Genomic DNA, 17,020 nt, shown 5'->3' with positions numbered 1-17,020 from the left:
GGGATCAGAAAAAAAAACTAAGATGCCCATTCTGGTCACTTTTATTAAACACAGAATTTCTTACCCCAGCAGTCAGACAAAGAGAAATAAAAAGGAATCCAAATTGGAAAGGAAGAAATAAAAGTGTCACTGTTTGCAGATGGTGTGATACTATAAAGAATCCCAAAGACTCCCCCAAATAATTAATAGAATTAATAAATGAATTAAAGTTGCATGGTAAAAAATTAATAAACAGAAAACCGTTTTGTTTCTAAAATGAACTATCAGAGAAATGAGGAAAACAAACCCATTTATAGTGTTATCAAAAAGAATAAAATATCTAGGAATAAATCTAACCAAGGAGTTAAATGTGTTGTATTCTGAAAGCTTTAAGACATTGTTGAAAGAAATTTAAGATGACACAAATGGAAAGATATACTGTGCTTTTGGTTTGGAAGAATTAATATTGTTAAAATACTATACTACCAAAGGCAGCTTACAGATTCAGTGCAGTTGTTTTCTATGGCTGTTTTCATGTTTCAGTGGGCAATGACAGAATTGAGTAGCTGGGTCAGTTTTCAAAGCTCACTATAGCATCATTTTGCGAATTAGGGCAGATAGAAAAGAATCTTAGGAGCCTGAGAAAATTGTAGTGACATTTACTGAATTAGGATGTAAAGGGCAGGATTTTTTTTGGTGGGGGAGCGGTCGGGGGTAAGGAGAAAGGAACAGAGTCTGTTACAGAGTTTACGAGTTGTGTTTTAACATTGAATTTGAGGTGCTAGCATTTAAGAAAATTCTTATTGCTGCTTCCTGCATCATTTAATTTTTAAACTTTTGTAATAATCTATTAGTTGGAGGTATCTCTGCTTTTGCTTCTTGTTGCATAACCAAAAAATCTTTTCTTGAATGAAGTGCTTCATTTTTTTCATCTCCTACTTGCAAGTTTCATTGGTTCATCAATATGTAGAATAAAGCTTAAATTTCTTGGACTGATACGCATGTTAGAGATCTTTGCTCTAGCTTCTATTACAGCCTAATATTTCATTGCTCTCTATTTTACCTGAATTAGGCTATTTCTTCTTTTTTTTTTGAGAAAAAATTTATATAAAAAATTTTTTAAAAATTATAGTTGATTTACAACATGCTGTCAGTTTCTTCGGTACAGCAAAGTGGCCCAGTTACACATATACATATATTCTTTTTCTCACACTATTCTTCATCATGTTCCATCACACGTGACTGGATATAGTTTCCTGTGCTATACAGCAGGATCTCATTGCTTATCCACTCCAAATACAATAGTTTGCATCTACCAACACAACTCCCAGTCTATCACACTCCCTCCCCCTCCCCCTTGGCAACCATAAGTCTGTTCTTCATGTCCATGAGTTTGTTTCTTTTCTGTAGATCGTTTCCTTTGTGCAATATACTAGATTCCAGATATAAGTGATATCATATGGTATTTGTCTTTCTGACTAAATATTATTTAGTATGAGAGTCTCTAGTTCCATCCATGTTACTGCAAATGGCATGGTTTTTTTTCTTTTTTATGGCTGAGTAGTATTCCATTTGTGTATATGTATCACATCTTAATCCATTCATCTGTGGATGGTCATTTAGGTTGTTTCCATGTCTTGATTATTGTGAATAGTGCTGCAGTGAACATAGATGTACATGTATCTTTTTGCATGAAAATTTTGTCCGGATATATGCCCAAGAGTGGGATTACTGGATTGTGTGGTAGTTCTATATTTAGTTCTCTGAGGTACCTTCATACTGTTTCCCACAGTCGTTCCCAGCACCAGTGTAAGAGAGTTCCCTTTTCTCCACAACTTCTCCAGCATTTGGTATTGGTAGACTTATTAATGATAGCTATTCTGACTGGTGTGAGATGGCACCTCATTGTAGTTTTGATTTGCATTTCTCTAATAATTGGTGCTGTTGAGCATTTTTTCATGTGCCTTTTGGCCATCTGTGTATCTTTTTTGGAGAAATGTCTATTCAGGTCTTCTGTCCATTTTTCGATTGAGTTGTTTTTTTTTGCTGTTGTGTTGTATGAGTTGTTTGTATATTTTGGAGATTAAGCTATTGTTGGTTGCATATTGGCAGCTATTTTCTCCCATACTGTAGGTTATCTATTTTTGTCTTTTTTTAAGGTTTCCCTTGCTGTGCAAAAGCTTGTAAGTTTGGTTAGGTCCCATTGGTTTATTTTTGTTTTTACTTCTGTTGCCTTGAGAGACTGACTGACCTAAGAAAACATTTGTGTGGTTGATGTCGGAGAATGTTTTGTCTATGTTCTCTTCTAGAAGTTTTATGGCATCTTGTCTTACGTTTAAGTCTCTAAGCCATTTTGAGTTTATTTTTGTGCATGGTATGATGGTGTGTTCTAGTTTCACTGATGTACATGCAGTTGTCCAGTTTTTGCAGCACCCCTTGCCAAACAGACTGTCTTTTTCCCATTTTATATTGTTGCTTTCTTTGTTGATGATTAATTGACTATAGATGTCTGGGTTTGTTTCTGAGTTCACTATTCTGTTCCATTGGTCTGTATGTCTGTTTTGGTACCAGTACCACACTGTCTTGATGACTGCGGCTTTGTAATATTTGCTGAAGTCTGGGAGAGTTATGCCTGCTCCTTGGTTTTTGTTCCTCTGGATTGCTTTGGTAGTTCTGGGTATTTTATGATTCTGTATAAATTTTTGGATTATTTGTTCTAGTTCCATGAAAAATGACATGGGTAATTTGACGGAGATTGCACTGAACCTATAGGTTGCTTTATGTAGCATGGCCATTTTAACAGTATTAATTCTTTCAGTCCAGAAGCATGGAGTATCTTTGCATTTCTTTGAATCCTCTTTAATTTCCTTGATTAATATTTTATAGTTCTCAGCATATAAGTCTTTCACCTCCTTAATCAGGTTTATTCCTAGTATTTAATTTTTTGGGGTGTGATTTTTACAAGGTATTTTATATTTCTTTTCTAATATTTCATTGCTAGTATACAGAAATGTAACTGATTTGTGAATGTTAATCTAATATCCTGCTACTTTTCTGAATTTGTTGATCATTTTGAGTAGTTTTTATGTGGAATCCTTAGAATTTTCTATATAATGTCATCTGCATAGAGTGACAATTTTACCTCCTGTCTTAAATTTTGGATACCTTTTATTTCTTTTGTTCGTCTGATTGCTGTGGCTAGGACTTCCAATACTGTGTTGAATAAAAGTGATAAGAGTGGGCATCCTTGTCTTATTCCAGATTTGATCGGGAATGCTTTCAGTTTTTCTCCATTGAGCGCTATATTGACTTTGGGTTTGTCATAAATGGTTTTGATTACGTTAAGGTATGTTCCCTCTATACCCATTTTCATAAGAATTTTGATCATGAATCGATGTTGGACTTTGTCACATGCTTTTTCTGCATCTATTGAAATGATCATGTGGTTTTTGACTTTTCCTTTGTTAATGTGGTGTATGACAATGGATTTGTGTATGTTGAACCATCCTTGTGAACTTGGGATGAATCCCAGTTGGTCGTGATATATGATCTTTTTTATATGTTGTTGGATTTGGTTGGCTAAAGTTTTATTGAGAATTTTTGTGTCTACATTCATCAAATATATTGGCCTATAATTTTACTTTTTGGTAGTGTCTTTGTTTGGTTTTGGTATTAGGGTAATGGTGGTGTCATAGAATGTCTTTGGGAATGTTTCTTCTTCAACCTTTTGGAAGAGTTTAAGAGGGATGGATATAAGTTCTTGATATGTTTGGTAGGATTTGCCTGTGAAGCCATCTGGTCTTAGACTTTTATTCATAGAGAGTGTTTTTATGACATACTCAATTTTATTTCTACTGATCAGTCTGTTCAATTGATCTATTTCATCCTGATTCAGTTTTGCCATGCTCTATGTCTCTAGAAAGTTGTCCATTTTTAAAGTTGTCCGTTTTTAAAGTTGTCCATTTTTAAAGTTGTCCATTTTGTCAAATTTGTTGGCTTACAATTGTTCATAGTATTTTCTTATTTTATTTTTTTTTGTATTTCTGCAGTATCCATTGAGATTTCTCCTTTTTCATTTTTTATTGAGTTCTTTCTCTCTTTTTGGTGAGTCTGGTAAGAGGTTTGTAAATTTTTGTTTTTACCCTTTCAAAGAACCAGCTCTAGGTTTTATTGATTTTTTTTTTCTATTGTTATTTGAATCTCTGTTTAATTGATTTTTTCTCTAGTCTTTATGATCCTTCATTCTGCTGACTTTGGGTTTTGTTTTTTCTTTTTCTGATTCTTTCAGGTGTTACTTTAAATTGTTGATTTGAGATTTTTCTTCTTTTCTGAGGAAGGCCTGTATTGCTATGAACTTCCCTCTATGAACTGCTTTTGCAGCATCTCATAGATTTGGAATGGTTGTGTTTTCATTGTCATTTGTCTCAAGATATTTTTTAATTTCTCTTTTGATTTCCTCATTGACCCGTTGGTTTTTTAGTAGCATGTTACTTAATCTCCATGTAGTCTCTTTTTCTCATTTCTTTTCTTGTGGTTTATTTCTAATTTCATGCCACTGCGGTCAGAAAAGATACTTGAAGTAATTTCTATAGTCTTAAATTTGTTGAGGTTAGTTTTATGCCCCAGGATGTGGTCAATCCTTGAGAATATTCCATGTGCACTCAAAAAAATGTATATTCTGATTTTTTTTGGATGTAATGTACTGAAAATGTCAACGAAATCTAACTTTTCTATTGTCATTTAGGATCTCTGTTGCCTTATTGATTTTCTGTCTAGACGATCTGTCCATTGATGTGAGTGGGGTGTTAAAGTCTCCTACTATTACTGTATTCCCATTAATTTCTCCTTCAGTGTGTGTTAGTATTTGTTGTATGTGTCTGGGTGCTTCTTTATTAGGGTCATGTATATTTACAATTGCAATATCCTCTTCTTGAATGGATCCTTTTATCATAGTGTCCTTCTTTGTCTGTCTTTAATGCCTTTGTTTTAAAGTCTATTTTTTCTGATATGAGTATTGCATTTCTTGCTTTCCTGTCTTATCCATTCATATGAAATATCTTTTTCCATCCCCTCACTTTCAATTTATATGTGTCCTTTGCCCTAAGCTGAGTCTCTTGTAGACTCCATATTGTAGGCTCTTGATTCTTTATCCAGTCTGCCACTCTGTTTCTTTTGATTGGAGCATTCAGTCAATTGACATTTAAGGTAATTACTGATAAATATATATTTATTGCTATTTTAAACCTTGTTTTTGAGTTGATTCTATGTTTCACCTTTGTTCCCTTATTATTATTATTTTTTTGGATGTGTGATTTCCTTTTATTTTATGCTTGTGTCCTTTTCTTTTTAGTTTTTATGAATGTAATGTTTGCTTTTGATTTGTGGTTGCCCTGTTTTTTAAGTATATTAACCCCTTCCTATATCTGCTTGCTTTAGTGTGATAGTCATATAGGCTCAAACACATTCTAAAAAAAATCTAGATTTTCTTACTTTCCTTCCCCATAGTTTACGATTTTGATATGCTTTTTTTTTTTTTTTGACATCTTCAGGTTTATCCTTTTGCTATTCCTTGTGTTTATCATTGCTTTTACAGTAGGTTTCATTTTTTTTTTCTTTTAGATCTGTATACTGGCTTATTTAAATGATTACTTTCCAATTGTGATTTCCTCCAATTTATATTTGCCTTTTTATTTAGAGGAGCCCCTTCAGTATTTCTTTTAAAATGGGTTTAGTATTGCTGTATTCTTTTAGTTTTTGTTTATTGGAAAAATTATTTTTTCTTCTATTTTAAATGATGTTCTTGCTGGGTAGAGTATTCTAAGCTGCAGATTTTTCCCTTTTATTAGTGCTTTGAATATATCTTGCCACTTTCTTCTGGCCTGTAGTGTTTCTGTAGAGAAATTAGCTGATAGCCTTAGGGGCATTCCCTCATAATTAACTCTGTGTTTCTCTTGCTGCCATTAGAATCCTCTGCTTATCTTTAACTTTTGCCATTTTTATTATAATATATCTTAGTGTGAGCCTGTTTGGGTTCAACTTGTTTGGGGCCCTCTGTGCTTCCTGTATTTTGATATCTGTTTCTTTTAGATTTGGAAAGGTTTCAGTCATAATTTCTTCAAATGTATTTGCAATCCCCCCCTCCTTTCTTTTCTTCTCTTTCTTGAATCCCTGTTATGTATAGATTGGCCTGCTTTATATTATTCCATAGATCTCTGTTGCTTTTATGGTTTTTTCATTTGGTTTTCTATCTGATGACGTCCGTTATTCTATCTTCCAAGTCACTTATTTATTCCTCTGCATTATTCATTCTTCTCTTCAGTGAGTTTAACTCAGTTTGTGTCTCTGCAAATGAATTTCCTATTTTTTCTTGGCTCCTCTTTATGCTTTCTGATTCCTTTCTAAAGTAATCTGCATTAGTGTTCATATCTGCTCTTAATCCCTTCAGTATATTCACTACTTCCCTTTTTTTTTTTTTTTTTTTTTTAGGTCCATACCCATAGGCATATTGTGGTTTTGAGGCTAGGGGTTGAATTGGAGCTTCAGCTGCTGGCTCACACCACAGCCACAGCAATGCCAGATCCAGGCTGTGTCTGCAACCTATACCGTAGCTCATGGCAACACCAGATCGATCCTTAACCCACTGAGCAATGCCAGGCATCAAACCTGTGTCCTCATGGGTGCTAGTCGGATTTGTTGCTGCTAAGCTACAACGGGAACTTCTCACTATCTCCTTTTTGAATTAGGTGTTTGTTAGACTGCAGCACTCTGTTTCATTTTTTGCTCCTTCGGGGGAATTCTCCTGGTCTTTCAACTGGGAATGGTTCTTGAGCATCTTCATTTTGCTTATATTTTTCTTATACTTTGAGTTCATGCAAACAACTAGTCTAGTGTTGAAGGTCTGTTGATATGTGAGAGCACCCCATGGTAGTTTGTGAGGGCTTTGTGTGTGTGTGTGTGTGTGTGTGTGTGTGTGTGTGTGTGTATATTTTTTTTTCTTTTGGTGTGAGGGCTGCTTTTGGTTTGGATGCTTGCTGTCTCCTTCCTTAGTGTGTGCTGACTCTTATCCTCATGCTGGTGTATGGACTGTGAGTGTTGCCAGGGAGATAGAGGCAATGGGCAGGGCTAGTAGCCAGTGCCTGGATACTGGTCCCTTGACAGTGGCGAGGACCTGTGGGGAGGTGGCCCAGGCTGCTTATGGTTGTAGGCCTTGGGAAATGGCAGTGACCCTCAGGTGGGTGCAGGTGGCACCCAGACTGTTTGGCAGGGGTAGCAGCTGGGCATGTGTGTTCCCAGGAAAGTGTGAGCAACAACGGGTGGCATTTGGTTCCATTGCCTTCTTCTGCACTGACCCCTGAGGTGACTGGGGCTGTAGTTGGTGCCCTTTCATGGACCCCTAATGGTGGTGGGCCATGCTTCCCTCTGGAGTCTGAAATGGCTGTGTTGGTTTACCTCTGCATCCCATAGCCCATGCAAGAAGCACCCTATAGCCTAGGGCCTGTGTCTGTGGTACCCCACTGCCAAGAGCCCGAGGGTGCAGAGAGAGAGATATTGCTATGGTTGTCTGCCCTTCCTCCACTCACCCTTTCCAATAATGGTGACTTGCTTCTTCTGCGGGCCTAGGCCTCTTCCAGCATTCCCTTAGCTGTGGCACTCTGCTCCCCAGCCCATGGCAAATTATTCCCTATCCCTCAGGCTGTCTCCACACAGCCAACCCTTGTCCTCTCTCCAGAACCAACCTCTGGAGGCTGTGTCTCAGTGCCCAGCCCCTGCCTGAGTGTCTCAGGCTGTGGTGTCTGGGGCAGTGGTATTGATGGTTTGTGCAGCTCTCTCTCTGCTTTGCTCCCCTCAGTCCGGCTGCTGCCTTTTTCTCAGAGGTTTTGAGGTCCTGCTGTCTTGGCTGATTTCCCTGTTAGTTAGGTGGCCTCCCAGGGTGTGGGTTCCTTCCTCTTTAACAACTCCCCCTCAGGAGTGCTGGTCCTCTCCTAATTCTTTTTTTCCTCTTCTCCTTTCTCTTTTTTTCCTTTGTTCTACCCAGTTATGTGGAGTGTTTCCCTTTTTGGAGGTTTATGGTATGCTAGCATTTAGGAGATGTTCTATACAAATTGTTCTACAATGGGCTTTTTTTTTTTTTTTTTTTCCCCTTTGATGTGTTTGTGGGAGAAGCTGAATGCCACGTCTTACTCTTCTGCCATCTTGATCCTATCCCGTATTTATTCTCTTCAGTGAGACACAGTGCTTTTTTCTTTTCTGCTTTTTTTTTTTTTGTAGCTGTTTTTGTTAAACTTTCCACTTTCTTTCCTGCAGGGTACAGTCTTTTCAAACCTTAGGTCCTTTGTGATGTTTTTCTGCCTACTCTAGCTCACTGTGATCTCTGCTTTCTCAGAATATAGGGCACTGTATACTATACTGTTTATTAGTTGTCTTTTTCTCATTCAGAAGCAATAGAACAATGTAGTTAGGATTGTGCCATTTAGTAGCAGGATGATATTGAACCTCTTAACTTCTTTATGCCTTAGTGTCCTCATCTTTATTTTTTAATTTAACTTTTTTTGGCCATGGTATGCAGTGATTTGATGTGGGATCTCAGTTCTGAGATCTGGGATTGAACCTGGGCTGCAGAAGTGAAAGTGCCAAATCCTAACCACTATACCACCAAGGAACGTCCCTTAGTGTCCTTATCTTTTTTTGAATGGGCATACTCTTGTATGAGGAAAAGTGTCTACCTCCTACGGTTGTTTAGAGAACCAAGAAATTAGAATATAATGCCAGTAGTATGTGACACATTGAAAGTGCCATAAAAAATTTCTATATACCTCTTTCGCTTGCTTCTTGCCATTCCTATTCCTTGCCTTTCTCTCTGCTTTCCTGTCTTTCACATTCAGTAGTAATGGGTGGGGATTTTCTATCAGACATATCTGGGTGTTCATCTCAGCTCTCTTAATTTGTGTTTTTTAGACCCTGAAATCTCTTAAGTCCTAAATTCCTCATCCTTCAAATACTTGACATCTGGCACATATAAATGCTTAATAAATTTCACTGTTGCTTCTTTGCAACATAGGTAAATGCAAACTAACTTGAATTGCTGTTAAACTTTTTAATGCATATAAATATTATTCTTCAAGTAAGTAAAGTTACCAGGATAAGGGTACCATCTATTTGTATTTCTTATTTCCTCTCAAAGTGCCTAACCCATCCTTAAAAAAATCAGGTATTCGTTGTTGAGGGAAGTTACACATGTAAGAAAACAAAGTGCAGTTTTATTAATTAGTTCACCCAGTTACTTACACTGAATTTTGGTAAATATTAGATGGTAGAATGTGGCTTTGGCCAGAATGCCCCTGTATATACCTCTCTTCTCTCCTCCCTTACTTTTTACTTGTTTCACCTTTAAAATCTAAGAGTGGGTTTAACCACTTCAATCCAGTGGATTAAAAAGAGGGTAGGAGAGGTTGCAATATAATAGTATCTACTGATATGAAGGAAAGGGGTGTCATGGGTAATAATAAAGAACAGTTTTTTCCTAACATGTGGTGCTGTTAACTAGCATAGTGTGATTGTTCCCTGGCTGGAGCAGTATCCTGGGTTGGGTGGCTCTGTGTATGAATAGATGGCAGAGGAGAGATGGCTAATGATTGTATCATCCTGGGAATATGGCTGCGGTCCTGTTACTGAGTAACATGGATCTTAGAGCTAGAGGAGTGTGTCCATCACACAGGTATTTACAGTAGTACAGTGATCTCTTTCATTATTAAATTGTAGCCTAATACATCTTAATCTATGTTCAGTTTTGGCCTGTAAGGCTAGTTATTCCTCCTTTTGGGAGGTTCACGTGAAAGAATGCAAGGGAGCGTCAGCTCTCCTTTCTTCTTCCCAGCCTGTCGTGGCCCCTTATCCTCACCCTTGATGGGAGAGAAGATAGAAGCAGCCTCCTCTCTGGACTTAGGCTGATGTGTGAAGATGTTGGGGCATACACTCTTCCTTTGGTGTTCTTGGCATTTTTTTTTTTTTTTCTTTCTTTCCTGGCTGCATCCGTGGCAGGCAGTAGTTCCAGGGCCAGAGATCAAACCTGCGCCACAGCAGCAACCCCAGCCAGTGACAGCAAGAGAACTCCATATGTGTGTGTGTATATGTGTGTATATATATATGTGTGTGTGTATATATATATATATAATTTTATGGCTAAAGATAAGTATATTAATATTGCTGTCAGGGTACAGATGATCCAGAGGTGGTTCTTCTTCTTTTTTTTTTTTTTTTTAAATGCAAAAGCTAGTGACTATTTTCTCTGGCCGACTCTCTTGTTCTTCAAATATACCTCTTTTACTAGGCTTTCTGACTCTACAAAGTGCCTGATTACTCTTAGAAATTCCTTATTGCATCTGACTTTGGCATTGTACTTGCTTCTGGAGGGGATGGAGGTGAATGTCCCTGAGGGCTTTGTGGCAGTTCAATTTCCAAGACCCTCATGCTCTATTTCAGGAGCTTTTGGTGACCAGAGCTGCCAGGTGACTCTTAATCCTTCTCTTCTTGCCAAGTTTGGTGCTGCAAAGCTGAAGAGTGTAAAGCACAACACTTAGTTCTGTCTTTGGTTTCTCCTTCTTCAACTCTTAATTTTAACCTCTGTTTTTAAACAAGGACAGAATAATTCAGTCACCTACTTTAAGTTTTGTCCTCAATCTTATTCATACTGTTGTGAATCTGGGAGTTGGTAGTTTTCCAGTATTAATTGACTAGCCCTGTGAGGGCAAAGGTGAAAAGTATGCAATATGATTCCATGATCTATCAGTATGAAAATAATAGGTCTATTTACATACAGTGTTTGCCACATTTTCCCTGTTAGGAACTTTTGTAAGGAAATGACATTCTTGCTTATTTCATGAGGAGCAAAGGGCAATATTTTCAGAAATAGCTATGTGGTCCTCAAGAGACAACATTCTTTTGCCATGAAATAGACTTACCAGACATTTTGGAAAAATTGCAACATAAATAAGAAAGATATAATAACTGTAATGTGTTTGGGGTTAAAAATTATCTCAAAACATTTTAGTTAGTGTTTTTGAGAACAGAGTTTCTTTTATTAGAAATTAGAGGCTTTCAATGAAGTAAAATGTGTAATAGTCTAAAGTGATGCATACTGGTTTAAAGCAGATGATGAACTCTAATGATGGAAATAATTCCACTTTTAGTAGTAAATATTATAATGCTTTTGCTTTATTTTATTTAGTTGGGGCAGGACTTGAATGGAAGCTCACTTACAGTTGATGCAATTAAAATGTAATTTAAATGAAAACAAGTTCAAATTATCAAAAGTATTATTTTCTAATTATAATATATATGCAACTATAATTTCCTAACCATAATTAAGAACGACCTGTTTACACATTTGGTGATGTTTATTCCATAGAATATATTCCTATGGGTACCATGATTAGTGCTCATTTTTAAGGCACAGTAAAATTTCAAGTTTATTAAAATTTTTAAGCAAATAAAGTGTTTAGTTTGTTTTTCTTTTAAATAAAATGTAGTTTGTTGGGAAGCTTTATTCACCAAGTTTTTTTTTTTTTAAAAAAAAACTATTTGCAAGCTCCTATTTAGTCTATGCAATTTACCCTTTTTTTTGCTGCTAATAACTTAGAAAATAAAATAAATATAACTTGTTCTTTCTTTTGCTTTAAAATGTTTGTCATCTCGTGTATGCCAGATTTATTGGACTGCAGTAGTTTTAGTGCATTTTGGCTGGAATGTTTATTATGACATCACTGTAATCTATATACAGTATGTGATTTCAGATGGTTTCAGTGTTAAATATTTTCATAATTATGCTAGTTTTGGCAGTTGACTTGGAACTTTTTCACATCTCTTTAATGAATATGTTTTACTTCTGGGCTTTTGAGACAACCATATGTTTCAAAAATTAATAGTGTGCTTTTAATGTTAACATTGTGCAGAAGTGTATGACTACAGACATTTTTAAGGATGTAAGTTGAACTAAAAGTAATTACAGTAAGGTTTTATTCACAGTGGTAGTCTTTTAGTATTTAGAGACCATAACGTCCCCCCAAATAACAGAAGATGTCATTATAAAGATTGAATAGTGAAGTGGTTTTGTGGAATGAAATGTTGTGAAGTTTGTTTTGAATTAACTTAAAATGAGCATAAGCTCATGTGAAAATCTTCTTTATTGTTGACTATAGCAAATTTTTAACTTTTTGCTTGTAATGAAGTTTCAGACAATTTTTTTTTCTTTTGCTGATGTATCACTAGCATCTGAAGCCTTGTAGTATTGGACAAAATTCATCTTTTATTATTATGTAATCCTCTTAGTGTGGTAGTGAATAAGAATTTTTCTATCCTAAAGGAGGTCCTGTCATTGTTCTTACTTGCCTCTAGTACCCACGAGAATAGTAAATTTAGTGATTCTTCTTTTTTTTCTTGAAATTTTCTCTTCAAATATATAAAATAGAAAAAAATATATCACCATTCTTTTAAGTATTATAAAATAGTTTTATTATTGGTTAATGAATTGATGGTGCATAGTGCAACATCAGTTACCCTTTTTATTGGAAAGATGTTTGATCTCTCCCTTCTCATGCGCATCCCTCCTTCAAGGAAAATATGCATTTTATCCCCCCAAAAGATATAAGTTGATGTCAGATGCTTACTACTCCATCTATTTTCATCTTATAATATAACACCTGTGTTTTAATATTTATTAAAATTTTTTTTTTCTTTTTAGGGCAACACCTGTGGCATATGAAAATTCCCAGGGTAGAGGTCATATCGGAGCTACAGCTGCTGGCCTGCACCACAGCAGCACAGGATCTGAGCCATTTCTGTGGCCTGCACCACAGTTCATGGCAATGCCAGATCCTTAACCCACTGAGGCCTGGAGTCGAACCTGCATCCTCAAGGATACCAGTCAGATTCTTTTCCGCTGAGCCACAATGGGAACCCTAATACCTGTCTTCTTTAAAGAGCAGTTTATGCTTATTTTTTCCGTCTTCTTATTCATTTTTTGAACTGCTCATTTACTTCTTCCACTCCTTTCCCTGTGCTGGAATTACACATTTTTTTTTTCTTTAATGGGTTATTGGCACCCTCCTTCTGATTACCGAATCTTGAGTGTCAACCAGAAGGAAGACAGAGAACATCTTTAAAGTTTTTTTTTTTTTTGTTTTTTTTTTTTTTGCTTTTTAGGGCCACATCTGTGGCATCTGGAAGTTTCCATACTAGGGTAACAGCTGCTGGCCTACACCACAGCCACAGCAACCCGGGATCTGAGCCGTGTCTGTGACCCACACCACAGGTCATAGCAACACCGGATCTTTAACCCATTGAGCAAGGCCAAAGATCATACCCATATCCTCATGGATACTAGTTGGAATTGTTTCCGCTGCGCCACAATGGGAACTCCATCGTTAAAGTTTTTAACATAAAGGAGTTTCCTGGTGTCTCCGCAGGTTAAGTATTCAACATTGTCACTGCTGTGGCTTGAGCCCCTGCTATGATGTGGATTCAATCCCTGGCTGGGGATTGAATCTAGTTCATACCGTTAGCTTCTAATATTGTTCTTTCATCTTAAACATTGTATATTCTGGCTTTTTTGGAATAGTCATTGTTCCTTGTATGTGCTATATACAGTTTTCCCCCTATTTAGCCTCCAATCTTAGCCTAAAACATTCCTATACTCAGTTTTAAGGGCCTGCTCTGTCTAGTTCTTCCAAATAGAATGACTCTTTAGGTACCTATTCCTTAAAAACAAACGAAAAATACTCTTGTAGACTTGTTATATATGTTTTAGATTTTGAAATCCTTGAGGACAGGTATTTAATTTGCTTTTGTAAATCCAGCACTTAACACATAAGAGCATTATTTACACATTTGTTGAATCAAGTCAGGAAAAGAATACTCATTTGTATTGTGTAAATTTCAAAAAAAAATGTATGATTTTTTTTTTTAGGATGTCGTATTTTATTTTATTTTATTTTTTTATTTATATAATTTTTTTTTATTTTCCCACTGTACAGCAAGGGGGTCAGGTTGTCCTTACATGTATACATTACAATTACATTTCCCCCCCCACCCTTTGTTCTGTTGCAACATGAGTATCTAGACAAAGTTCTCAATGCTATTCAGCAGGATCTCCTTGTAAATCTCTTCTAAGTTGTGTCTGATAAGCCCAAGCTCCCGATCCCTCCCACTCCCTCCCCTTCCCATCAGGCAGCCACAAGTCTTTTCTCCAAGTCCATGATTTTCTTTTCTGAGGAGATGTTCATTTGTGCTGGATATTAGATTCCAGTTATAAGTTATATGATTTTTTTGAAGTTTGTTATCCATATGAAAATCCAGTTACACCTTATATCTAATCTGAAAAATAATCAATTCAGTGAACATTGTTAAGTAGGATACCAAAGATTCTAAGAGTGATTAAGATTAGTCATTAAGGATGATTAAGAAGACAGCTAAAATTCTTAATTTAACTCACAAAGTAGAGAGAGTCTTAACATAAAAACAAACTGGGGAATTAAGAAGGACCTTTTACATTTATTTTGCACTCAGGTGGAAAAATGCTTAAAAGCTTCTGTTAAAATGTATTCTATTGCTAAAGCCATATATAAGAATTTTTTGACATTATCAAGTGGTTTGTTTTGATACCAACTAAAGAAACAATCGATTTGTGGTTTTAAACTGCTAGTTATTTCTAAAATACTGTTTAACAATACAAATTATGAAAAATTTTGGCTATGTAGATTTTTTAGAGGAAAAAAAAATTGGAAGAGTCGATCTAATGACATTTTAGTAACCTGCATACATTCAACAAAACTTTTTAAAATAGTGTTTGATATTTTCCTTTTCTTTCTTCAAAATAAAAATAGGATGACCATGAAAGTTGTGGTTCTAATTCTACCAACCGTAGTACTACTGAGAACACAAAATCATCAGTAAGACCCAGAAGAATTCAACAGGCTGCTCCCGCAGATCCTGATTTGCCACCAGGTAACTTCTACGGGGGTTGATAAACCCAGAATTTCAATTGTTTTTAATCATTGTAGTAGCCCTTTGTAGAATATATACTTTCTGTATTCTTTAATGTCACAAAGTATTTAAACTATATGTACATTTGCTGCATGGTGTCAGAACAGATTGAAAGACATTTGTGAGGGCTCTGGACTCATTCAAAGTTTGATGCTTTTTTATCCTGGGTTGTTCCTTAAGTTTCATTTGTGTATCTCCTCCAAGCAAAAACTTGCCTCTGACTCCTTGTCTCTTTGTTCCTCTTGTTCCCTGAGAAACAGAGGGATAATACCAGATCGTTCTGAGTTTCTGCAAACTGTAAAATTCACTGATGGAATCACAGAATTTTTTAGCTTCGAGAGACAGTCTCTTCTTTCATTTCCTGAAATTTTTATTTATCTGGAAGAGTAGTAGCTTACAAATAACAGTTCCATTGTAAGTAATTAATAAAGGACCAAAACCCCCCAGTGATTGTTACATGTCAGCTCTGTGGCCAAAGTGCATTCCTGCATTTTTAAAGTTGGAGTTAGAAGTCACTTCTCTTTTTATTTTATTTGTCTGTCACTTTTTTTTTTTTTGAGATAGAGCTGACATTGGTGTATACTTGTTTTCTGCATCAAAGGTTTGTAAGCTTTCTGCTGGTTTTAGCCTACTTTTTTGGGGGGCTGGGTGGGGCTGCGCCTGTGGCATTGGAAGGTCGTGTGGCAGGGATTGAACCTGTGCCACAGCAGCAACCTGAGATGCTGCAGCAACCACGCCAGATTTAAGAATCTGATGCTGTGTCACAAGGGAGTTCCTAAACTCATTGATTTTTTGACAGTCTTCTGGCACCATCTACTTTACTTGTAAGAGGCTGGTGTTAGGTACATTATTTCATAGTCCTTTTCCCTCAAATATAGATTCTAAATTACATTTGAATGAAACATTTTTAACTAGTGTTGTAGGGGTGTTAATGCTAATGTTTTGTATTCTTAGAAACGTTACCTAACAGATCTCAGTAAAGCCCTCTGGTTTTAGAATAAATAGAGTAATTGCTATAGCTGGAGAGTGTGCCAGAAGTTATTTTACTTCTGAGTATTTACAGTTCTACATAGAATGGTATAATGGTTATATAACCGTCTAAATTTTTTTCCTAATTGTTAACTCCTTGGGAGAATCCTTGGTGAGTTAAATTGTGTATTAAATTAAATGAAGCTTGTTCTTATTTATTAAATGGGCAACTTCTTTAGCCCTCCAAATTTCTGACTGTGTACCCCTTAAAACATTCTAAGCCAATTCATTGTGTAGAATCCTCTCAAAGAATAATCAATTTTACTTTTGAGTCTTATTCCATTTTTTCTTTTAGAAAAGAACTTAAGAAAAATTGAAAGCTTTGTCAGTTGTTGATTTCACAGATAGCAGTTAGTTCTATGAGCTAACTTGCATATACTCAAAATTGGGCTCAGACTTTTAATGGTTCTTTAGAGTCTTTATTGGAATTTACACTGGTTTTCAGGATTGGGAGAATTCATCTATTTTTAGGAGCATAAAACAAACATAACATAAAACATCCTATTTTTAGTGGCATGAAACAGAGCTGTGTTCTATCTGAACTACTTTGAGGTAGCTTTTGGATTAACATGTGCTTTTCTGCCTTACCTAGAAGGAGGACTCATATCCTCTTTCTTGCTGACATAAATCTTAGTTAAGGAGTTGCTTTAGGAAATAACTGAACTTATTGGGCAATTACTGGGAAGCAGAGCAACTAAACTTAATCTTGCCAAAAGGGAAAAAAAGGGATAATTTGAGAATCCGGTTGGATAATGGTAAATCATTTTATTTAACGATTAACTCATATGGTTATTTGAGGACTCATTTCTGGCAACATTATCCTGCCTGGAAACTATATTAAGGTTCATTCATGGTAGAGATGAATTCATGTTCTCAAAGTTTTCTAGGGCAAGTTATTTCTTCCAGGCTCTATGATTATAATTTTGGAGTTAAAATATTTACATATATTTAGAGATGCCTTTTTTTTTTTTAATCT

At 36.0% G+C, this 17,020-nt stretch overlaps 1 protein-coding gene across 10 annotated transcripts in view; it reads left to right on the top strand.

The window, feature by feature from the left end:
* The window catches only part of VPS13B (vacuolar protein sorting 13 homolog B), a 717,975-nt gene that overhangs the window by 17,601 nt on the left and 683,354 nt on the right, over positions 1 to 17,020 (top strand). For all 10 annotated transcript variants that reach the window (XR_007135424.1, XR_007135425.1, XM_047783533.1 and 7 more), the window contains exon 4: positions 14,856 to 14,976. Coding sequence is in view for 8 of the 10 variants with exons in the window: in XM_047783533.1 (XP_047639489.1) it covers positions 14,856 to 14,976 (121 nt within the window). In the remaining 2 variants the exon portion in view is untranslated. The remainder of the gene's footprint in view (positions 1 to 14,855; positions 14,977 to 17,020) is intronic.

Source organism: Phacochoerus africanus, chromosome 6, assembly GCF_016906955.1.
Source record: "Phacochoerus africanus isolate WHEZ1 chromosome 6, ROS_Pafr_v1, whole genome shotgun sequence".
Classification (NCBI taxonomy): Eukaryota; Metazoa; Chordata; class Mammalia; order Artiodactyla; family Suidae; genus Phacochoerus; species Phacochoerus africanus.
This window is presented reverse-complemented; position numbering and strand designations above follow the sequence as displayed.